Here is a 24,526-nt window from a genome sequence, read left to right as displayed (position 1 = left end):
TATTATGCACAACAAATGAGTTTAATTGATAATTAATATTATTTAGAGTTTCGTGCTTTTGTAAAAATTAGGAATTGAATTTGCTGATTCTTCCAGGAGAAAGATGGGTCATTTGTTGCGTAGGAAATACTTCTTCTATGATTGAGATTTTGATGGTTAGCCCTGATAATGTCCTCACCCATATCTCTACCAATCAAAACTATATTTCCTAGCTGCTGTTTGAAGGGAAGGGTTATGGTCTCGATTTACTGTATTTGTAGTTCCCATGATATAATATTTCATGCTTATAGAATGAGTTGGCTGTTGATGGTTTGTGTCTTCTTGAAGTTTTCCTCACTAGATTTTAGGTTTGAGATGTGCAAACATATTGAGATAACATGACTATGGCTTATTTTAAATAACAATTAGGTATGGGAGGAAGTTTTAAATGCATTTTTTATGATTGATGGATTTAATGCAGTAATAACTCATTTAAGAAAACAAGTTTCTTTAAAAGACACTTGGAGAAAATGCTGAATTTGTGGTCACAAGTTGAATGCATTGTATTCTGCTTCTGAAACAGTTATATTCCCAATTCTACCATGTTATTTTAAGTCCATTCCAATCTCCCAGATGAGGAGTGGGTGTGGTGTGGATGTCTCTTACATTAACAGCAGGAACAACAGACAACTACTAGGATAACAGAGATGGCATAACTATAGGACACTATCATTGATATATACCCTGAAAACAGTGGCATGGGCTGTACAGGGCTGGACATAACAGGGCCCTACATACTTCTCTATGGAAGCTCGCTGTAATAGCAGCCTAAAGTAATCAGAAGAAGGTTAAATTATTTTCCATGTAGTGTTTAATAATACGAGGAATATGGAATACAATTTGTAAAAGTAATTTTTTTTCTCTTGGTGCTGGGTAGATTTACTTATTTGGAAAATTTACTCAAATCACTGGTGATGCTCAATAAATGTAGTATGGCGAATCGGTTTGTCTTTTTTCTGTTGGAGTATTTATATAACATCAACCCTCAGGCATATATTGGTATGAAACTTCGGGAAATATTCTTCTGTTTTTACTAAAACCAAAGTTTTTAAAACTTGAATTTGGTTTATGAATATGTATATGCGTGAATGTGAAAACCAAAATAGCTCTTCTATACTCCGCCACCCCCCCCCCCCCCCCCCCCGCCCTGAGTGTTTGTTTTGCTGGTTCCAACATTTTATCCTCAACCGTACTGAGAGGAATGTAGGACAGGTATTCTCTTTTAACAGTTGGGGAAACTGAGGCTAAAGGCTGTGGTTCTAAGTCATTCTGCAAATTGATAAAAGAACCAGGGCTGAAATTCCATTTTCTTAACATCTGTGCCTCTTTGCAGTAGACCAGTTACATTCAGATTAAGAAATACAGCAAGCAGATTATCTCCATAAATATTGCTATCCTGTGAAATCTTACTGTCTGATCTCAAATCCATTATTCCAGTTTGCTGAACCCCTTCAGATTTTCATTCTGTCATCCAAAGTCCTAGATATCCCTCCAGCTATCCTTTCCGGTCTTGTCACCTGTCTACTGTATCTCTATTTAATTCACTTATTTTTACAAATCTTTAGTCACCTGTCTACTGTGTCTCTATTTAATTCACTTATTTTTACAAATCTTTATGTATAAGTACATACACTCTTACTCATCTGGGTCGGTTGGGTAGTTTTTAAGAGTTAGTGATAGTAGGTTCTTAAAAAGCTGTTTAGTTCAGAGTCAAAATGCTTTATTCCATTACTCTGCCTAAATTAGACAAGTAGTTGTCTTTTTACTTTTATTCTCTTCTTTCTGAGCCCTTGTACCTCAGGTAAGACGTTAAAACATTCTCTGGGCATGCAACCCAGCAGACTTCAGTTTATTTATTTTTAGTTTTTTTTCATGGACACAATTTAAACACAAAAATAGAGATAGCAATCTCCCTGCCCATCACCCAGCTTCGACAGTTATCATATTGGGAAGCTTCTTGATCTTCACAAATATTGTAAAAGCGTATTGTTTTTTGTAAGCCATCAGCTGCAGCTGTATAAAAGTGCATCCTAGGCAAAACCTTGGCTCAACATCATTAGTTATTGGGGAATTGCAAGTTAAAACCACATTGAGATAGTACTGTACGCTCACCGGCATGGCGCAGATGAAAAAGACTGACGCTACCAAGTGTTGTTGAGGATGTGGAGCAGTTACAATGTCCATACTTTGCTGCAGGAAATGTAAAATGGTATAATCACTTTGAAAGAGTTTGCCAGTTTCTTATAAAGTTAAGTATACACTTGCCCTAAAATTAAATATACACTTGCCATAGATGCTTTAGCCAAGAGGAATGAAAACGTGCACACGAAGACTTGTATGTGAATGTTCATAGCAGCCTTATTCAAGATAGCTGAAAACTGGAAACAGCTCAGATGTCTATCAATAGGAGACTGGGTAAAGAAAACATAGCCACATGGATGAATCTCAGAAATATTATGCTCAGTGAAAGTATCCATACACAAAGTGAAGAATATAATTCCATTTATGTTGAACTCAAAGACAGACAAATTTAATCCATAGTGACAGAAAACAAATCAGTGGCCTCCTGGAACTGGCAGTGGGGGTTGTCTGGGAACGGACACAAAGGAATCTTGTTTGGGAGTAGTAATTACACTGCTGTATTATATTTGTCAAAACTTAAACTGTACTCTTAAAACTGTGTACATTTTGTTGTATGTAAATTGTACCTTGTTAAAATTTATCCTAAGCAAAAGTTGGCCAAGTCAGCCAACCTCAACACCCATTACTCTTCCTTAGCCCTCTTTTGTTTGTTTGGATGGCAGGTGATGATGCACCTATAAGCAAGCAGGGAGTAATTTTGTAGGTACCACTAGTCTTTAGTTCTTTAGAGCTGTGGAGAGGGCTAGATAAAGTCAGAAGAACAGTTTCTTTGTTACTTGCCTTGACCGCAGGCTGTTCACTCAGCTTTGGAACATGCACTCAGCCTTGGCTCTTGTGCCCTTAATTCCTGGGCACAATGTCTCCAGTTTCTTCCAGAGTCTGAAATCTTTTCCCTTTCCCTCTCCAGAATGCCATAAAAATATATTTTATGTTTTAAAGCACACTTTTTCTACTGGAATCTATCATCATTCCTCCTGGCATTTTTATCTCTGGCCTCAAAATGCTTGATGATCAAGTATGTCTTGAGAACACCACAGTTTTCTGTTAGTAGAGGCATTAGGTTAGTGAGTACCTTCTGAGAAAATGTACTCATGATATCCAGAGCTCCCACTTGCTTAGACATTACCCAGCTTTTGTTAATGGTTATACTGTCTGGAATATGCTGCCAGTTGGGATAGAATGTAATGCTTTATCATTTTGCATGACTGACAAGTTAGGATATTTTATTTCTTCTCTAGCTGGTCTATAATGGTTTTGAGTACGGTGCTTAGGAATGCTCAATAGTCAAAGGAACATTTGATCGTAAAAAATTCTAGACTTTTAAGGCTCAAAAAAGGATGGGAGCTTATCAAAAGAACTCAACCTGAAGGAAGAGCTCCTGATGGCCAAAGCTGGAACAATGTGAGCAACAAAATAAATATCGGTAGCATTGGATTTTAACCCATAGGGTAAAATGAATATTTATGAATTCATACTGATATAAGTAATTGAATGAGTAAATGAATAAATGGGAGAGAAGAGACAGCTCTTACTTACAGAAGAATTCCTATTAATAAATGTAGAAGGAAAGAGGAAACTAGAAAATCACCATTAGGCCCAAACAAACAAATAAACAAAAAATAGCAGTTTTCGCAAAATCTACATTTGGATGCTAAAGTTAGTGGGTGAAAGTTTGTGGAGAAGCAGCATATTTGTAAATGTAGTCTCAAAATACCTCTTGTAAGATATTTATTTAAAAGATAGTAATTTTAAAGTAGAGAAACCTGACAGACCACCTTAGCCAAGTGATCATGGTTAACATCACCATTAGTAAGACATGAAAACATCACGAACCCCTTGATATGATGCGTTCAGGAGGACACACATCGTTGCTGTGGTATTGTCAAAATGCTTAACCTCATTCTGATCATGAGAAAACATCAGATAAACACAAATTGAGGGACATTTCTACAAAATAGCTGACCATTATTCTTCAAAAGTGTCAAGGCCATCAAAGACAAAGGGACTGAGGAGCTGTCAGAGATAGGAGGAGATTAAAAAACGAGAAATAACAACAAAATACAATGTGGGAGCTTAGATGGGACACTGAAAGAGAAAAGGGACATTAGTGGGAAAACTGGTGAGAATCAAAAAAAAGTGTTCAGTTTAGTTAACAATATTGTACTGGTGTTAATTTTCTGGTTTTGATAATTTTACTATGTCTATATAAGATGTTAACATGAGAAGAAGCTGAGTTAGGGGTATATGGGAACTCTGTACTGTTTTTGCAACTCTAAAATTAGTTTAAAATGACACATTTAAAATTTCTTTTCAGAATTCTAAAAAAGCATTTGAAAAATCTATTTTATCTTTGTAAGTTAGTGAATCAAATTTTCAGCAAATCTTTGTTTGAGGAAAGTGATTCACAGCAATTTAGTTTGGGAGAAAAAAGTCCTTTTCAAACAAAGACATTTTAAAGTCATTTTTGGAACATACAGGATCCTTACCTTGTTGGAAATTTATTATAAGGCATGCAAATTCACTTGCTTTGATGCCAAAGGCAAATACTTAATTTGGAGTGGAATACCAGCTTGAAAAGTTCTTGAAAAGTCTCGGAATGATGTAGATACTTGCATCTATGCACTATACCGTCATCCCAGTTGATCCAAATATCCCTTTTTATAAGCCAAGGATTTAGATAAATCTGTGTAATTGGAGAGCTTGCTGGTGCTGTGAGAATCCCACGTGATGCCGCAGTACTTACTCTTGTGATAATGTGGTTTCTCTAAGGTTAAGTAAGCAGGCTTATTAATTGTGCCATGCTTTGAGAAGTCAGTTGTTAACTACCCGTAGATCTTTTTCACTTTGATAGAGAAACAGAAGAGACCAAAAGCATTCCTGAAGGACTTAGACTTGACTTCCTAAGAATTTTGTCCTAATTCCTTGGCCCTAGATATTTAAAAATACAAGCACTGTACAACAGAATGTCAGAGTCTGCTTTTTTCATACCTGTATGGTTGTGAGTGTAGGTGGGATATGTTGATGTAGTTGGGATATTTGAGGTAGGAGGAAGGTGAAGGGTTAAGGGGCATGTATGTAAGCTAGTGATGAAATGGAAGAGAAACACTCCCTTTGGAAGGGCAGCTCATTGATTGGCAGATTCAGAGACCTGTTTTGAGTCCCTATTTGCTGCAGCTTTTAATATTATTGACTATTCTTTCCTGGAAACTTTTTGTCTCTCTCCTTAATGGTCTACCATTACTCGTTTGTTTTCCTCTCTTTCACTGGCTTCAGTTTGCTTCCCTTCCTTCTTCTCAAGGTTCATTGGGTGGGCAGTGTGGGTTAGTGGAAAGAGCATAAACTTGGGTTAAACTCAACCTGCTCTAGCCTTCTGTCTACTCTTGGACCTTTGGGCTTTGGTTCCTTCAACAACTTCACAAAGTTATGAGAATTGTGAGATGATATATGTAGAACATTCAACACAGTGCCTCCTCATAGGAAGCCTTTCATTACCTGTTAGTTTTCTTACCACTTCCCTTCTTTTAAACTAGGAGCTGTTCTATCTGTGGGTTAGATATCTATATTCTTCGAGAACTTACTAGGTCCTAGACTTTTTGCTCCGAGATGGCAATATAAAAGATAAGTTATACAAAGTCCCTCAGTTCTGAGGCCCACAGAGACTAAGTACAGCATTAGAATACAGTGTTATGGTACGTGCTGATACAGCATCTGCTGTCTGCACCCCGTTATACAGAGGACATACATTCTTGCAGCCAGCATTAACTGAGCTACTGTCAGGAAACAAGTAATTGTTTTGAAGCAAGTTTGAAGAATATAGCATAAAATTTAAAAGGTCAGTATTGCCTCAGAGATGTTCATAACCTAGTAGGGAGAGACAGATAAAATAGGGTGATATTATAATGTAGAACACTAAGTGGTAGAGGTACATCAGGGTGGTTTGGGAACCCTGTACACCTGGCCACAAACTGTTATTTGCCAGGAGAAAGTGGGAAAAGGAAAACAGTGGCATTTGAGCTGGGTCTTAAAGTGGATATGAGTTTTACAGTTGAAGTATGGAGAAGGACATTTCAGAAGCTAAGAGATCAGCAGATAAGCAAATACAGCAAGTGCTAAAAGGTATCTTCTGAAAAAGATAAGATCAAGTCCTCTGTGGCTTGAGCTAGAATTCAGGAACAACCTGGGGTGGTGAGTGGGGAGGAGTGGCAAGCTGATGAGGAATGTTGGAACTCAATTGTGAGGAGCCCTATGTATCAAGCTAGAGAGTTAAGATTTAATTCTGTAAGCCACAGGTGGTGGCAGAGGCTTTAGACAGAGAAATAGGCAAATATACTTTCTTTTCTGGACCTTTGGTCTCAATAGTGTCATGTAAGATAACTAGAGAGAAGACTAAAAAAGACCGGATAGGGTATTGTGGAGGAAGGTGTTTAGTCCTGAACCACAATGGAGGGAGACAGTGAAGATATAGAATTGGAGATAGGATAGATTTGAGAGTCTTTTCTGAGATAGATAGTGTTCTGAAGTCTTGTGGCATGTGAAGAATGAGGAAAGGAGAGAATATACCGGAGTATCCCTAGCAAGGTGTTCTGAATGTTTGACTCTGAAAACATTAGACAGCACGCATTATAATGCATTCATTTGACATCATTTCACCACACTTATTTGCTAGGAAAGTTCTTTTGAGAATTTTACTCAGGCAAGAAAAGTACTCATGGGTAGGGGCAGCACAGAATTAACTTTTTATATAGAAATGTTTGTTAATGTCCTAAGCACCACTTATTTTGGTGCTTCAGAATTAAAAGGATACATTCTTGGGGCCGGCCCAGTGGTGCAAGCGGTTAGGTGCGTGCGCTCTGCTGCGGTGGCGCAGGGTGTGCTGGTTCGGATCCTGGGCGCACACCAATGCACCGCTTGTCAAGCCGTGCTGTGGTGGCATCCCGTATAAAGTGGAGGAAGATGGGCACTGATGTCAGCCCAGGGCCAGTCTTCCTCAGCAAAAAGAGGAGGATTGGCAGATGTTAGCTCAGGGCTGATCTTCCTCACAAAAAAAATAATAAATACAATAAAATAAAAGGATACATTCTTGGGGCTGGCCCTGTGGCATAGTGTTTTAAGTTCCACGTGCTCGGCTTCGGCAGCCCGCATTCGTGAGTTTGGATCCCAGGCGCAGACCTACACTACTCCTCAGCGGTGCTGTGGCAGCAACCAGCATACAAAATAGAGGAGGATGGGCATAGATGTTAGCTGAAGGCTAATCTTCCTCAAGCAAAAAAGAGGAAGATTGGCAATGGATGTTAGCCCAGGGCTAGTCTTCCTCAGCAAAAAAAAAGAAAGGATACATTCCAGAAAGGATTGGTTATCAAGATTTTCCAACAAATGTTTTCTTTAGCTAAAGTGGATTTTGATACTTGCATGACTAATTTCTTAGGCATTAAGATAAGGGGCACTCTTGGACCTGTTAGGATGTAATACGTGACTATTGACAGTGTATCTCAAAATAGTCTCATCTTTATTTGTTTCTATTCTTATCCAAATAATTCTAATTATTTTCTGATTATTTCTTCTGAAAAAAGTTTCTTCCACGTGTAACAAATATGACTATTTCAAAGATTTACTGTACCGTTTAAATTGGTGTATGAATTCTCATCTTCAGCCTGTGTAACATTGTCCCCCTCACTGCTCCAGCAAAACACAGTTGTATTTATTGAATTGAAGGGATTCTCAAACTCACTGCTAATGTTTCTAGCTGATAGCTACTGATGGTTTCAGAGCCTTCACCTTCATTCACATCTAATTTTTCAACCATTTGAAGTAATAAGATACCCTAAAATTTTCCTTTCCTTGCTGGAAATAGAGACCGTGATTAATCTGAGATGCCTGAAGAAGTATAGATGAAATTAATTGTCAGCATTGTAATTGTGTAGAGATCATGAAATAGTCTTCCCTCAAGCATCTGCCTGGTCTCATGGTGTTACACACTGAAGTTGCTATACACTGTACCTTGGGTTTGCCCCTTGGAATAGGCACTACACATTAAAATAATCTTAGATCTGAGCAACTGATATGTTCCTGACCAAATGTGTCATGCTTAGCTGTGTATAGAATTACCAAAGACATCATGTTTAATCAGTGTAAATGATATGTCTTAGGATGGGTAAATCTATGTGCTGCCATGCAGTGCAGAACTTTATTTAATAAAATTGTTGCAAAATGTTTGAGAAGATTGATCCTACAACTTTATTTAAAAAAATAACGGTATCGGTATATTCAAAGTTTTTAGGATTCTCTTCCTAAATCCTACCATCTTATATAACCCCCCCAATTAGAATGATGAACACATTATAGATGTTTTTGACAGATGCCTTTTGATAAAATTTTGATGGGAGAAGTGCTATGTTTTTATGGGCTGCCTTCCCATATTTGTAAATATTCCTATTCCCTTATATTATATTCTCATATTGACCAGTGGTTCTCACCTGGTAGTGATTTTGCCACCCAGGGAACATTTGGCAATGTCTGGAGAAATTTTTGCCTGTCAGAACTTGGGGATGGTGGTGCTACTGGCATTTAGTGGATAGAGGCCAAGGATGCTGCTGAATATCCTACAGTGCATAAGCACAGCCCCCACACAGCAAAGAATTATGAGGTCCAAAATATCTACAGTGCTATGGTTGAGAAACCCTGCAATAGACATCTTTCCAAAGTGATGATGGGCTTTAAGGAAGTTTTGATTACCAGTGATTTAGGAAACCCATTATAACATAGTAATTTGACCATGAACTAGCTTGTTTGTTAGAACTGTTATTTTCTAGTATGTGCAGTTTTGTTTTGTTTTAAGGATTAGATTTGAGGGAATCCTTAAAGATTACCTTAATGTAGTCCAACTCTTTCATTTTACAGGCGAGGAAACCAGGACCTGAAGAGTGCAACTGATATGTTAGACCTTGGATTTCTTTGAATTACCTAATAGCTTTTTCTTTTCTTGGAAGAATTACTAATTCTTTTGTGTTCTTTCAAGTGCCCAGTTTTGTGACATGAACTTTAATTTCAAAATGGTTAAATGCATTTTAAATGGGATTTTTGACAGCTATAAAGTAATTTGCAGAACAGATTGGATTGCTTTAGCGTAGTGTTTCTTGGGGAGAGAAAGATTTGATCCATCATGTTTATTTGCATCTGAAAATATGGTTTGCTTAGAGGTTTGTAGTTTCTGTGCTTGCTTTTAAATCATTGACATGATTTATAAGGTAATTCAGTATATCTTTGGGGGGAGAGGGAGAGGTCATAACAAAGTTACTAAGCCAACAGTATAGTTTGTAGAATGTACCTCATGTTTATTCCTGACTTAAAAAAATAAAAAGGCTAAATGAGTTACTAATAGCATAAACTGCAGACTTGCCTGTACCTTAAGAACTAGTACTCTATTTAGTTGTCTTTATTAAATATTGAATACAAGTGTCTGAGCTAAAGGAACCTTAGAGATCAGTTACTCCAATCTCTTTTACCAATGAGGAAACCGAAGTTTGGAGAGAGTATGTAACTCATCCAAGGTCACTGAGTTACATTCCAAAATAAGTACAGAAAGCAAAGAGGAGGAGACCTTAGGCATCTCACCTCTTAAGTCCTGTGATCCAACTTGTGTGACAGGGAGCACCCCATAAAACGCAAAGAACCCTGACCAGAGATCTGGACCATTGAACTCTATTGTGTCATATCAATTCCTTGGAAAAAATCAGTGTGTATCCACACACATCCAGAATTCACAGCACCCTGTATCGGCATATAGTAGACACCAGGAGAAGTCTGTTTACTGAATTTGGAAACATAAGCCAGAATGCCAAAGGTGAAACTGGGAGAGGAGACGGCATGAGGAATGTTACATCCTTGCTCCTTTACCCTAAAGGGCTTTGAGAGACAGGGAATGCTGGCCCAGAGAGTAGGAATTGGAGGCCTCCATGGGCTTGCTTTCTCTAAACAAGGCAGGTGAGGAAAGATGTGTCTCCACCACACCTGTGCTCACAGTACCAGCAGCTGCTGTGATAGTCACACTGCTCCAAGTGTGGCAGTGACCCTACAACACTACTCAGACCAAATCCTCAGCCAGCAAAAGACCCTTTGCAGTCTTAACACCAGAGTCTTTTACTGTAGAATAAAATTTATGTTGAAAATGTGGAATGGAGATATCAAAAAGAAATTCAGCCGGCCATCTTCAAAGGAGGTGCATTTTTAAAACAATTTAGGAAACATTTTTCTTTACATAATGTTAACTAGTACATTCTTTGTTAGTGGGCTTGCTGTTGGAGAAATGCTGTTGGAGATCTAACGGGCATATTTATTATGGGACATTTACTTAAAATATTTGAATGACCACAATAAAATTGTGTTATTTTAGGCACCACAGGGGAGAGGAAATGGAAAGAGGCCAGATTTATAGCCTATGGTTAAAATACTTTAAGCCTACTTCTTGAAAGCTGTTCTGGTGTTTAGTAAGTTTAAAATTTGTCTCTATTTTCAAAATGTTTTCTTGACCTGCAATTGGAGGTGATCGCTGCTTTTCGTATTTCTTTTCTGAAGTTTTGCTGAGAAAGAATTTAAGCTTGAGTTGTTTTAGAAGTTGCCTTCTAAAGAAAGTCTCTTCTTCTGCCTGTGATGAAGCAAACTTGCACGTAAAATATTTGGCATGGTTCTAGGGTAGTAGTTCTAAGCTTTTTGGTCAGAGGATCCCTTACACTCTTTAAAATTATTATGGACCCCAAGGAACTTTTGCTCATGTTGGTTGTATCCATAGATACTTTCCATATCAGAAATTAAAATTGAGAAATGTTTAAAACACAAGAATACACAAACATACATTTCATTAGCTGTTGGAGCAGTGATGTCACATGTCATGTAGTCTTTGGAAAATGAAAAGGCAAGTAATGTCTTAGAATTATTATGGAAAATAGAATCATTACAGAAAAAGTTTTGGCCTTGTAGAGAAGGGGTCTTGAGGGACCCCCAGGAGTCTCTGGACCACATTTTGAGAACCTCTCGGCTCACATATCTGTCCGTTGCTGCCAGGTTGGTTTGTAAAATAGATGTTTTGTTTTCAAGAATCTAAACCACTTGTCGCTCCTTTTTCTTATTGAGTTTATGTTCCTGAGTTGCAGAAAAGTTATAGTGCCTGTACTTACTGGTGCTCAAGTATTTGTCAAGTAAGTGTTTTCAGGGCAGAAGAGACATGTGAATATTCAAAATGTCAATTTTGATTCAAGAGAACATTTCAGATTGTGCTGTTTATTAAGGATGCTTATGTTAGTTCTTTTGGAGCCAGTTGTTCCTAACCAAGTTGTATCTGGTGAGAGTTTGTGTAATACCTTGTATATTGTACAATTGAAGTCTGGTGGTCTCCCCTAGAGGCATCTTCTTTTAAAAGGAATATCTGCAAAACCAAAATTCTCTCTGAAATATGCAGAAACATTGGCAGCTATGTCGACGAGGATCCTTAGTGCTGCTAGACAAGCATAATTAACTTTAGGACACTAACATACGTGAGGGATTTATGTCTCTAGAACCGTTTCCTAGGGCAAGGCTTACCAGCTTCTTTCACTTGTAAATCCCAGTATCTGAGGAAGGTTGGTAGACACATCTATAGCTGGAAAAGTAGTGCTTTGTAATGTATATATTGTTTTGAAGGGAATTATTTTGTCGAATATCTACGTGGCCTGTATACATGTACTATGACAAGAGCTAAGCGAACTTTACCTCATTTAATCTTGACTTCAGCCCTGTTAAATAAGTGTGGTCCCTTTCCCATTTCAAGTAATTTACCCGAGCTCAGTTGCAGGGCCTGGATAAAGTCCAAAGGCTGTCCTAACTCCAAGGTCCGTCCTCTCCCTACCACCTGTGAAGATAGTAATACAGCCATGTGCTGCCTCATAACGACGTTTCAGTTCACGACGGACCACATAACGACAGTGGTCCATAAAATTAGTACCATGTAGCCTAACTGTGTAGTAGGCTATGCCATCTAGGTTTGTGTAAGTACACTCTGTGATGTTTGCACAACGATGAAGTCGCCTAACGACGCAGTTCTCAGGACGTGTCCTCGCCTGTAAGCAACGCGTGACTGTACTTTACTGTAACACTGCAACAAATTTGAAAAGGTAGAGAAATTTTTAAGAGATTAAACCCTGTATTAAAAAGCTCTCATCCTTGCATGGTTTAGCTGAAAGAATACCAGGCTAATCGTCTAGCGATTCTGATTCTCTTTGGTCTAGTTGTTAACCCTCTCTCTTTTTTTAAACTAGGAATATTTGTGGCTAACTTACCTTTTAGAATTGCTGAGGATATAAAGTGAGGCAGTAGTAGAAAATAATTATAGGTGGAGGGGAAAGAGCCCTAAAGGTAGCCTACTTGCTTTAAATCTGTTTTATACATTTGTAGATTTTAAAAAAAGGCTTATATTACCTTTTAAGGTTTCATGGATTATCTCTGGTATTGAAAAGAATATAATGAGTCAGGAGCGGGTGGGTAAAATGAATAGAAAACAGGTTGTTCTTGTAGGACCTCTTTGCTCTACTAGTCCTCAAATCCAGGGGCCGTGAGTGTGGAGTGGACGGTGTTGTTGGGATAGACACACTCTGATGCGCAACTTTTACATTACCTGAGAAGTCAATACAGGCATTACCCAGTTTAAAGATGGGTTGTATTCCACAAATGTATTTGCAATTTGATTGTTTACAATCAATTCTGATTGTAATTGATTGTAAACAATCAATTTACAATCAATCAATGGTTTATGACTTGGAATACATTATTGTATGAGGACTAGTCCAGACAAAGATCAGATTTATTAACCTCATTGTGGTTTTAACAAGGTACTTTTGCAAAGAAAAAATTTGTACAGTTTACAAGCATTTTTACACATTTGGCCTACCCAGTTCCCTCAGGTTGGATTTGCTATTACTCCCATTTCATTTTTAAAATACTTTAGTCAGCAGGTGTTATTGATTAGCGGCTGTGCACAGAGTACTTTGCTGATATATATCTCTTTGGGGGCATCAGTAATACAAAAACTCAGTCATTGTTGGGTGGGGTAAAATCCATCCTAACCAGCCCAAAGCACATGTGTAGGATAACCTTCTGAGTGTAGGGACAGGAAAACTGGCTGTGTGAAGAAGGCTCCTTTTAATTACGGTGCCATGATGTGATCTGTCAAAGAATTGTGGGCTCCTGATGAAGTGAGCTAAACGGAAGAGCGTCCTCAGAGTTGTTAAACCCTTGAAGTTGCTAATTCTTCAACTAGCAGATTGCCAAGACAGGGAAGGGGTGGGGAGATGGAAGGGCGATGTCCAAAGCACTCAAGAGCAGTGTAAGCTGACTTGCTGAAGATGTGTTTTGCAAGTTATGGAATACCTTTTTTTAAAAAAAAATTTTTTTAATGGATGAGTTGTCTGATTCCAGAGCCTTTGGGATATTTTAATTGAAAAGTGAAACACCAGATGGAATTCCATAAGTGGGCAACATGCAGAAATGATAGTTTCAGAAGAGCTGTACATAATCAAGGAAAGGTCACAGTTTGTTAGAGATTCCTCTTGCTCTTTGTTGACTGAACCACAAGAAGATGGCTTTGTCTTGTTGTTTGTTGTGGTAGCTGAGATGTAGAGAAGTACATGAGAAATGAGTGGTAAGATCTCGGTTCCCCTGAGTACACAATTGGAAAAGAAGAAGGGGATATGGGGGAAATGTCTCTTTAAATAATATGGTTTGCCTGTATTCCCCAAAAGTGGCATGAATACACATATCAAAACAATCCAGAAAGATACCTCATTTTCTGCTCTCGTTTGTGTTCATTCATTCATGTATGCCTTAACTCTGCAATTTTTCCTTTTCAAAAATGAAGGATGTCCCTAGATAAAGATTTGCTTCATTTTTTTATGGAGTGGACTCTTCTGAAATATTAGCTGTTTAAATGCAAATAAATAGGTGTGTTTTCCTGATGATGTCTATTACTGAAATTGTCACAGCAGATTTTTGTTTGTAAACTCCATTGAAATAGCAGTGGTAAACCTGTAAAATAATTTTAAGAAGACATTTTCCCCATAAAAAAATATAGTCTTGGGGCCGGCCCAGTGGTTTAGCAGTTAAGTGCACGCGCTCCGCTGCTGGCGGCCCGGGTTCGGATCCTGGGCGCGCACCGACGCACCGTTTCTGTGGCCATGCTGAGGCCGCGTCCCATGTACAGCAACTAGAAGGACGTGCAGCTATGACATACAACTATCTACTGGGGCTTTGGGGGGAAAAAATAAGTAAAATCTTTAAAAAAAATATATATATATATATATAGTCTTGAAGAAGATACCAAAAACTTGTTTGGTGCCAAGCTTGCTCATAGAGGAAACCAGGCCCCCTGTTTACTGTATAACATTCTGGTCAAATAGGGTTTTTGTTGGTGGTGGTGTGGTTGATTGGCTTTAATTTGATGCTTAGACACCAAAAGCTGTAAGCTATGTGCTTTGGGGCCGGCCCCGTGGCTTAGCGGTTAAGTGCGCGCGCTCCGCTACTGGCAGCCCGGGTTCGGATCCCGGGCGCGCACCGACTCACCACTTCTCCGGCCATGCTGAGGCCGCGTCCCACATACAGCAACTAGAAGGATGTGCAGCGATGACATACCACTATCTACTGGGGCTCGGGGGAGAAAAAGGGGGAAAAAAAGGAGGAGGATTGGCAATAGATGTTAACTCAGAGCCGGTCTTCCTCAGCAAAAAGAGGAGGATTGGCATGGATGTTAGCTCAGGGCTGATCTTCCTCACACACACACACACACAAAAAAAAAAAATCCTAGCTCAGCCACTTAACTGTAAACCTTGGACACGTTTCTGAATCTTGTTGCTCCTCAATCTTTTTAATTTGTAAAATGGAGACAGTTCCTCCTCTAGAGGATGTTGTGCTTTATAAATCTAGCTTCCTGGTGTGCCTGTCCTGTCTGTGATGGTTGTGAAATGGTTCTGCCTCTCCTGCTTCAGGTGCAATTTGTAGTGTCTAATCTGGAGAACTTAGCACGACCTCACAGGAGTGAGGTGCGTGTAGCTCTCTTAATGGAGTTTGGACATGCCCATTCTTTCACATGCAGTCAGAGCATATTACCCTAGAAATAAGGAGGGGAGAGATGGCAAGAGCTGCCTGAAAAGTTCTGACAGGGTGGCACCTTTACTTCTGAAGTCTCACACGGGTGGCCCTTCTAGTTTTCTTTACCTTCCCTTTCCAAAAGGTTTACACTGCTTTTTGAACCACTAAGTATTGGTATGCACTTTGTTCATAAACATTGTACCTCTTCAAAATTAGTTCTCTCGGCTACCTCATCCCTCCTTTCCTGACCCTAAAAGTATTGTGGGACTTGTTGGGGGAACTAGTTTGAAAAAGCAGCTATGAGAATTAAAGTAATAAATGCTCTTCTGTTGTTGAGGGTTTTTTGTGAGGAAGGGGCAAGTGATGACTGAAGAGTTAGCTTGTTACATACGACATATATATGACATTTTGAACACGGCAATACTTTCGAAACAACACAGGTGGAGTTTCCTTATATAGGAAACTCCTATATAGGAGACACCCCATATTTCTTGGTAATAATCAGATCTCAGTTAGCCTTGCTCCTTTTCATTTGTGAAATTTTGGTTTGGTTGATTAGAGAGGAACACTTCACCATTCTAGTCCAACATTCATTTTCTTAGGAGCAAGTGAGAACGTTCACGTGGTTGTGCACACATGCTACATATATTAGGAGTTACAGCTGAATTTTACCTTTTGTACGTGTAGATTTTGTCCTGTAGGTACTGGATTGTGGTGCGTGTGCTGAAGAACAATTCTGAGAGTGTATCTGCTCAGGTGTTATAGAATGATCGCCAGTGGCAGAAACATGCACATGGGCCCCTCACCCGTTGTCCACGGTATGTGCATAGCCCTGGCAAGCCGGCCTTGTTAGGGGATAATCCATTCTGGGTAAGCATGATATCTGGGTAGTTGAGAGCTTCTTGAAGGCACACCACACTCATGCTAATAAGGGCAGTTTTTGAGACACAAGTAACTTCTTTTCTCTCTGCTCATCATTAGCTCTCTTTTCTTCTGTTAGTGCCTGCTACTCACCAAACCAGGCACCACTCTAACGTCCATGGCTTCTGAATCTCTTCTCTGATTTCTCATTTCCAGATTCTGCCCACAACTCCCTTTTACCTAGCCTCCCACTCCTGCCTCAGAAGCAAGTGTCCCCATTTCTTTTCCAGGTCTTTTCTTGATTGTATTCTTTCTCTCCTTTACCCCCTCAGCTAACCCCTTTCTCTTGCCTGCCTTTGGTCTTTCTCCCTCTTTTAATGTACAACATGATGTAAGTCTCCGTTTCCTATAGAAATCTCCTCAAACCCTGCCTTTACCTCAGCACCACAATTCTCAAAGAAGGGTTCCTGTTTCCCGCCTCTGTGTTCCTCTGACAGCCTTTAGTCCCTTAATCTTTGCAGTCCTGATCCCATGTGGCTTGTTCTCCTAAAAGTCAAGAGTGACCCTCCTGATCACCAAAAGCTTGGCCCTTCTCAGTCCTCATCCTACTTTCTTTCTCTGCACTGTATGTTTATTCTTTATTCACGCAGTAGATAATTTTATTGAGTACCTGGCACTGTGCTGAATGCCATGGTGACAAAGATGATCAAGATGTGGTCTTGCCATCGAAGAGTATACAGTTGATTGGCAGTTACAGTGCAGCGTGGTCATAGGACTTTGTAGGGTATCTAAGAGTGAGACGGGCACCTCGAACTCAGATTGGGTGAGCGTGGTGATTAGGCTGGGAGTTGTCTGGGGACAGGCGTCTGGTTTACCTTTGATTCTCTCTCTGTGAAGGTACTCTTAGACTGGCCTCCAGGTGTCCTCTCTTGTTCTTGTGTCAGATTTCTCTGGAATAAAGCACACATACTGGCCTAATCGAAATTCTCCCTCAAGGTATAGTTTCTCATAAAGGTTTAATGGTTTATTCACAATATTAACTCTGGCTGAGTTATTTCACTGTGACACCTGAATATTGGTTAGTGTAAGGCAGTTTGTTTTAACTGATTTAAACTGCTTGGTAATCCCTATGGACAGGTGATCTGTTTGTGTCCCCAGTGAGTGCTTGTGAAATGTTTTGTAGTGGTGATTATCTTCTTTGTAAGTATTAACACCGTCATACTTCCTCTTTGAAGGAGTAGAATGTGTTAGAATGGCTGCTGCTGCCTTTGTCAGAACCTGTGAAAAGAGAAAGTTACCTTTCACATGGGGTCCTGTGTGTGTTTGGGGGTGGAGGGCTTAGAAATAAGTACATTCCTCCCTTTTGCTGGGGGTACTTCACACCTGTGTTCAAATCCCTTACTCAGTGACAAGTGAGGCCACTTGTGATCCAGGCTGAGGTGTACCTATGACTGGGTTTCATGGTGTGCCACCCCTTGACCAAGGCCTGTGTTGCCAAAGGCCAATAGGAAACTTGCTCTGAGACTGCACCTTTGTTGGTATGTTTTCTGGCAAACCCACACTACCACTGAACCAGTACTGAAACACTCAAAACAAACCCAGTGCCTGCCGCTTCAGGCTCACCATGATGAAGTCCTGGAGTAAGCCTCTGTCTCCTCGTCCTGCATCCCTTCTCAGCCACATCTCACCCACTCTCAAGAGGGGCTCCAGTAACCATTAACCATGCTTAACTTTGGGGTCAGCATGTCATGTATCTAGCAACTCGCTTTTTGTTTTTCTTGGAAAGAATGGCAGAATTATTGAAGAAGGAAGCTTTGTTTTGTTTTTCCTAGATTTGTTTTTTATTTTTTCCAGTCCTCCACCACTGGCTCTCCCAGTGATGAGCCAGACCTAGCCTGTCCAGTTGTTTTTCTCCAGCCAGCGCCTCCATCCTGGGGAATGGAGAGGGTGCTGTAGGATCTGAAGGTCATCATTGCATTGTGGCAGCCGGTTGTTTTCTCCTCCTGAATGACCCATTTGGTTATTTGTTTCCTACTTTGAACTTTGAAAGTTTATTATATTGTAAATGTTGATCTAGATGGGAATGTCTTTGAAAATTAATATTGCATAGAAATAATGCATAGGCTTTCCTTTCTCCCTTTCCTGTTTGGGCCTGAATGGTCATGCATTGTGAAAAGTGTTTGGCACCACTTAGAATTTGTAAACAATAGTGTTAAGAGCCAGTGTCAGTTGGAGATTGGCGCGGACATAATGGTTGATGGCACAATGAATGTATCGCTTGTCTGTGATTTTTTTTAATAGTGATTTTCAGTCTTCAACCCCTTGGGAGCTAGTATGAACCACAGTTACCTTTTATTGCTCTGTATGTGTTGTCCGTGCCAATCACAGAGCTACAGGGGAGCAGACCAAGTCGGAATAATTAGATTGAGGAGTGAATGCCACACTTCTAATTTCATTCTCTTTTCAAGGGATTACCAGTGTCCATTTAATAAAATGAGATTAACCCTCTGCAGCAGGAGTATGTGAAAGCTGTCAGTCAGTATAATCTTGACAGCTCCAAAGAAGTGGAATTCTCAGCACTCTTAGAAACAGTGTCCTGTCTTATTGGCTGAAAGACGTTTTTACCGCACAGAGATGTGTATGTTTGTGTGAGTACACGTGTATATGTCATTAAAGGTAGATGTACAGAAAGTGGATTTGAAAGAGGAAAAGTTTTATGGGTGTATCCATACTACATAGAAATAATAATGTAGAAATAACACCATATAATTTAGAGTTGCCAGATAGCAGTAATAAAATACCTAAGAAATTATGAGACCAAAATAAAAACATGAGAGATATTTATAGAGCAAATAATGATATGTCTTTTCTTGAATGTTTTAGAAAACCTCGGATCAATTCTCAGCTGGTAGCACAACAAGTGGCACAACAGTATGCCACTCCACCACCCCCTAAAAAGGAAAAGAAGGAGAGAGTTGAAAAGCAAGACAAAGAGAAACCTGAGAAAGATAAGGAAATCAGTCCTAGTGTTACCAAGAAAAATACCAACAAGAAAACAAAGTAAGTTCTTGGATGACTCAGTACAGTATGTTATTTTGCAGGTGAATCAAAGATATCTTTTAAGTGCCTCTTTTTGTATCCCCCCACTTTTAGACCAAAGTCTGATATTCTGAAAGATCCTCCTAGTGAAGCAAACAGTATACAGTCTGCAAATGCTACAACCAAGACCAGTGAAACGAATCACACCTCAAGGTATTTGAGACTCGAATGAAAGACTGGATTGCTGCTCTGATGTACTTAGTTGTAATCAAGAACCCAAGGTGGTTTTGTGCCTGTGGATTTGTAGGCTAAGGGGTGAATTGAAGAGCTAGGTGTGGGATTGTTAACATTTAAAATATATGTGTATATATGTATGAGCTACGTTTATATCACTGCGGCCAGAACAGGAGAGAGAGAGAAATTGATAATAATTTTGCAGTGTTCCAAAGCTGTGCTAACTGATGATGGTTTTTTATTATTGCTGAGGTTAATCAGATTTTGTAGTAAGCTTTGGTATGTGGGGTGGCAGTCTAGATTCATTGTCACAGTGTCACGAAGTCTGTGTGTGTATTGATGACGTTCTGCCAGAAGTCATTGTTAATCCATAGCTTATTTGATTGGCTGTTCCCTTCAGGCCCCGGCTGAAAAACGTGGACAGGAGCACCGCACAGCAGTTGGCAGTAACTGTGGGCAACGTCACCGTCATTATCACAGACTTTAAGGAAAAGACTCGCTCCTCCTCGACATCCTCATCCACAGTGACCTCCAGTGCAGGGTCAGAACAGCAGAACCAGAGCAGCTCGGGGTCGGAGAGCACAGACAAGGGCTCCTCCCGGTCCTCCACGCCAAAGGGCGACATGTCAGCAGTAAATGATGAATCTTTCTGAAATTGCACATGGAATTGTGAAAACTATGAATCAGGGTATGAAATTCAAATCCTCCACCTGCCCATGCTGCTTGCACCCCTGGAGAATCTTCTGTGGACATCGACCTCTTAGTGATGCTGCCAGGATAATTTCTGCTTGCCATGGGCATCTGGCCACCAAGGAATTTCGCACCCTGACGATTACTCTTGACACTTTTATGTATTCCATTGTTTTATATGATTTTCCTAACAATCATTTATAATTGGATGTGCTCCTGAATCTACTTTTTATAAAAAAAAAAAAAAAATCTGCTGTGCACAATTTTCCATGTACATTACAACTGGTTTTTTGTTTTTGTTTTGTTGGGGGGTGGCCTGGGAGGGGGAGGGAACTTTTATTTATTGTGTTCACAAACTCCATCCTTTCAGCATATCCTTTTAAGTTTAGTTCTTTCTTCCAGTTATACTATGTACTATCAGTTTTGATATAACTATATATATATAAATATAAAATTATATATAAAGGGTTATTTGAAACCAATCCATGGCAACGCTGGTGCTTGATACACTGTGAAGTGAATACAACATTGAACAGTTACAGATCTGGGACAGTCCCTTCTATGAAAGTGCTGAAATTAAATTAAAATCAGTCTTACATGAAGTATGTTCCAACTCATGTGGGACTTGACTTTCTCATCTGTCTAAAGAGTACTGGACGATATAAAAATATATATTTTTTAAAACAATGTGATCTCAAATTTAAAGACTGCTCCAGATAGCCTGCATTTGCAATGGAATAAACTGACAAATCACAAGTGGTTTAGTTGGGAGGGCTTTGAATATTCATAACAACTCAACTAGCTCCAGAATGCCAAGTATTCGTGTAAATTACGGTTACATGTTAACATTGCTGTTCTTACGTAAGCACTCATGAAAATATGGTATTCTGCAACTTGAATTCCATCCATTTTCCAGACCTCTACTCATGTCTGAGGTAAATCTACAAATTGTCTCTTAGTTTTAGGGTTAAAACCATCTAAACTGTATTTTTGGTCCGTACAAGAAGCAAATCCCTGTTTCCACTTTGCACGTGACATTGCAGTGGTAGTTTTTGTAATTGAAATTTGTTTGCCTCGTTTCCCTTACCACACCAGTTCAGTTGTGAGAATTCTTTTTCTCTCTTAAAATCTACTCTTGTTTGCTTCACTGAACCAAGGTTATCAACCACACATCCACTCCCCATGTGGAGCTCTTCACTGTTTGGAGACATTTCTCAATTCCATGCTGTGGGAAGGAACTCCTGTGAATGGTTGAAGCCCGGGCAGCCAGAGGGGCAGGAAGAGCATACTTCCTGTGAGCGAGTGTGATCTTTTTCTTCCTCAACGTAAAGATAGCTAGAGTAACTTCACTTTTAAAATTTCTTTTCATTTTTTTTTTTTTTTTTTTTTACTGTCTTGCAAAAAACAAGAAAAAAACAAAGCCCACTAATTTGATTCCACTCCTCATTTTTAAAATGTTTGTTTTGTGTTGCTTTGTTTGGATTTAGGGTCTCTCTTATGTTTGACTCTTAAACGTTAACATCGGCAGAATCCATAGACTTCAGAGGCATTTCATAGAAGCCTGGGAACTTGGTGTTACCTTCCTTTATTTGATCATACTTGAGGGACTCACGGGAGGGCAGCCAGTTTGTAATGAAGGACCACATTTTGGTGTGAAAAACCTGGTTTGCTTAAGAATAGAAGTAACTTCTGTCTGTGGAGGCAACGAGTAAAAAGAAAAAATTAACAGCTTGATTTGAGTAGCCAACAGGAAAGGTTCCTTTCACATTTACATTAAAACTATTCTGTAGTCACCAATGTACCATAATTTAAATTCTGTTCTCAAAGGTATAGATTATAAAGCAGTGCCATTTGTTGCTGTGGCCCTATTCTCAAATGCATGGACAATGTTCCCCTCTTTTTAAAATAGTGCTTGTATCTGGGATGCAAGCTATGCTTATCTTTTTGAATACATTTGTAAAGTATTTATTAACAAACCAAAGGAAATAAGATGCTTTCTATAAGCATCAGAATATATAATACATAGTGATTTGACTATGAATTTTAAATCCACATTTTAATATTAGTGGGGTATTGCAAAGACATTCCTTCTAAAGTTTTAATATTCCTTTTATTAAGGGTCTCAGGGAGGGTAAATTAGCCAGCCATATTTATTTTCCAGAGATATAAGGAATTGCTAAGTTTTTTAATTAACTTTTTAAGAAAATTTAAATGCCACCAAACTCATGTGGGTTGCACTGCTTTTTGAACCAATAAGTGATGGTATGCACTTTGTTCAGAAACACTGTGTACTTTTTCCAAATTTGTTTCATGTAAAGTGATTGGACCCCTAGATTAGTGGAAAAAGCTGATTAACCAGCTACTCATAGGCTGCTAATTAATTCATTGCCAATGTCTTGGTTTTTCAGTTTTGCCTCCGTGATAAATTAAAGTATAAAGAATGGGGAGGGGTGAAGGAAGGGAGAATTGCTTTAGAACAGGAAAGATGAAATTGCCCGTTTGATAGAAACTGCAGCTAACACAGGGGACTTCTCTCAGGAGTGAGCCGTTCATGGGCCAGTCCTTGAGCTGCTGTTGTGTATTCTGTTGAGGTAGTGAGGTGGTAGGTACTTTAGACTCTTAATTTCTGAAATTGATGACATCCCTCAGGCATGCATTCTGGAAATGGAATTCCTGTAACTTCCTGCATTTGCAGTCTGCCCTACAATTAGTAGGCAGCACGTAAAAACACTAGTGTAGATTATAAAGATATATGTTAAAAGAGGACCAGAAATACTTGGTATTCAGTGGCACAGTAAGCAGGTTATAAAAACAATACAAAAAAACAAAAGCACAGTGTTAACGCTTGCAAGTTTCCATTTGTTTTAATACCACACGATCTTTCACACTCGTGCGTGCGCGCACACAGAGCTTACCTGACTTGCTCTGCTTGAGTCATGCAGTTAAAAAAAAAAAGATAAAGACATCTTGACACCCACAAAATATTTTAATCAAAACCTTTCAGTTTCAATCTGGATATTTAAAAACATTGGCAGAAGCTTCTGTGAGTTTAGCTAAGATGTTTCACCTGCCTTATCAAGACCATTCTCAGTCTACTTTTTTAAGCTACCATATCTTAAATTATTGAAAATTTATTAATTGCTGAATATATAATAACCTTTGCTTGTATGTAACCGAAAATGGTTTAAGAGCCAACATTTAGAGTATGACAATGGAGCTGAACAGTTTTTAATGCGCAAGCAGTTCTGTTCTTGTGTATGACTTGTAACCTTAATTTACTGTGTAAAGATGGTTACATTATTTCCTTAGCTTTGTTTGTTGGAGACAAATAGAGAATGCTTGTTAAGTATGTCAAAACATAATCTTGTGAATTTTTGTTAATGTATTATACGAGCTATATTTTTCATTTGCCCAGAAAGACAGCTTGTATAACGCTTTTGGAAGTTTCTGCTCTGTAATGTCTTTAGAGCTGACAGTCTGTTAGGTTTGTTTTTTTCTTCATGCTAAAGTGTCAGTTGGTGGTTTTGTGAACTGGTCAGAAATTCACAGGTCTTAAATGTTTTGGGGAAATTTATATTGGACACTGCTCTTTGTCTAGCAAATAAAAGATGTTAATATATTCCTGTTACTGGCATGTGCACGACTATGTTATTAGAAAGCCACTTTATCATTTTCCTGCTTTAAATAGAAATGTCTATTTATGAATTCTGCTTGTAGTTTTTTCACAAATAAAATAGTAAAATATACATTGAAATCTTTATTTTTGTGTGTGTAGATTTTAGCCCTTAGGAAAATTACTTGTTGTTGTACTCAGGTTTTTAACTGTGGAATATTTCCAATGTCGATAGGAGGCTAAGTACTTGAGTTGTTGGATCAGAAGCTGAAGTTGATTTGCGTGTCTCAGTACATGTCTCAGAGCTGCAGCAGGAAATATAATTGAACAAAAGAATGGCCGAATTTTGGAAGAAAACGAGCTAATGTCTCTAAGTGCATCCTTTGAGATAGGTTGCAATGATTTAAAGAAGGAAATGGAGATGATGGGTAACAGTAGTTAATTCATTGTAGGACTGGAAACCGTCAAAAGACAACCCGTTTTTGGCCAAGTGCAGTTAGGTAAATTGTGGTTCGCATGTAAATGAAATGCAGTGTCAAACCTAAAAGCCACACAAGCAAAGTTGGCTTATTGCCTGATTGCCACAGCAGTCACTATAACCTTCCAAAGAATATATAGAAAGCACTTAAAACATCAAGATCCATCCCCGATGACTCTTCTTTGTCCTGGATCTCCACTTGAGCTAGTACTGAAGAGAGTATGAATGGCGCAGGACCATAATTTGAAAATGGGTTTGTCCTGGTGAAAGAAAACTTGGCAAACTCCATTCTCCTTTGTCTTTGCTTTCCAATACCGAGTCAG

General features: G+C 39.1%; 1 protein-coding gene across 1 annotated transcript in view; it reads left to right on the top strand.

Moving 5' to 3' along the window:
- RYBP (RING1 and YY1 binding protein) overlaps positions 1-23,858 on the top strand; it is a 78,821-nt gene extending 54,963 nt beyond the window's left edge. The window contains exons 3-5 of the mRNA XM_058563204.1: positions 19,033-19,209; positions 19,303-19,401; positions 19,823-23,858. Coding sequence (XP_058419187.1) covers positions 19,033-19,209; positions 19,303-19,401; positions 19,823-20,075 — 529 coding nt within the window. The 3' untranslated portion in view covers positions 20,076-23,858. The remainder of the gene's footprint in view (positions 1-19,032; positions 19,210-19,302; positions 19,402-19,822) is intronic.
- Positions 23,859-24,526: the final 668 nt, after the last annotated feature.

This window comes from Diceros bicornis, chromosome 2 (genome assembly GCF_020826845.1).
Source record: "Diceros bicornis minor isolate mBicDic1 chromosome 2, mDicBic1.mat.cur, whole genome shotgun sequence".
Taxonomy (NCBI): Eukaryota; Metazoa; Chordata; class Mammalia; order Perissodactyla; family Rhinocerotidae; genus Diceros; species Diceros bicornis.
This window is presented reverse-complemented; position numbering and strand designations above follow the sequence as displayed.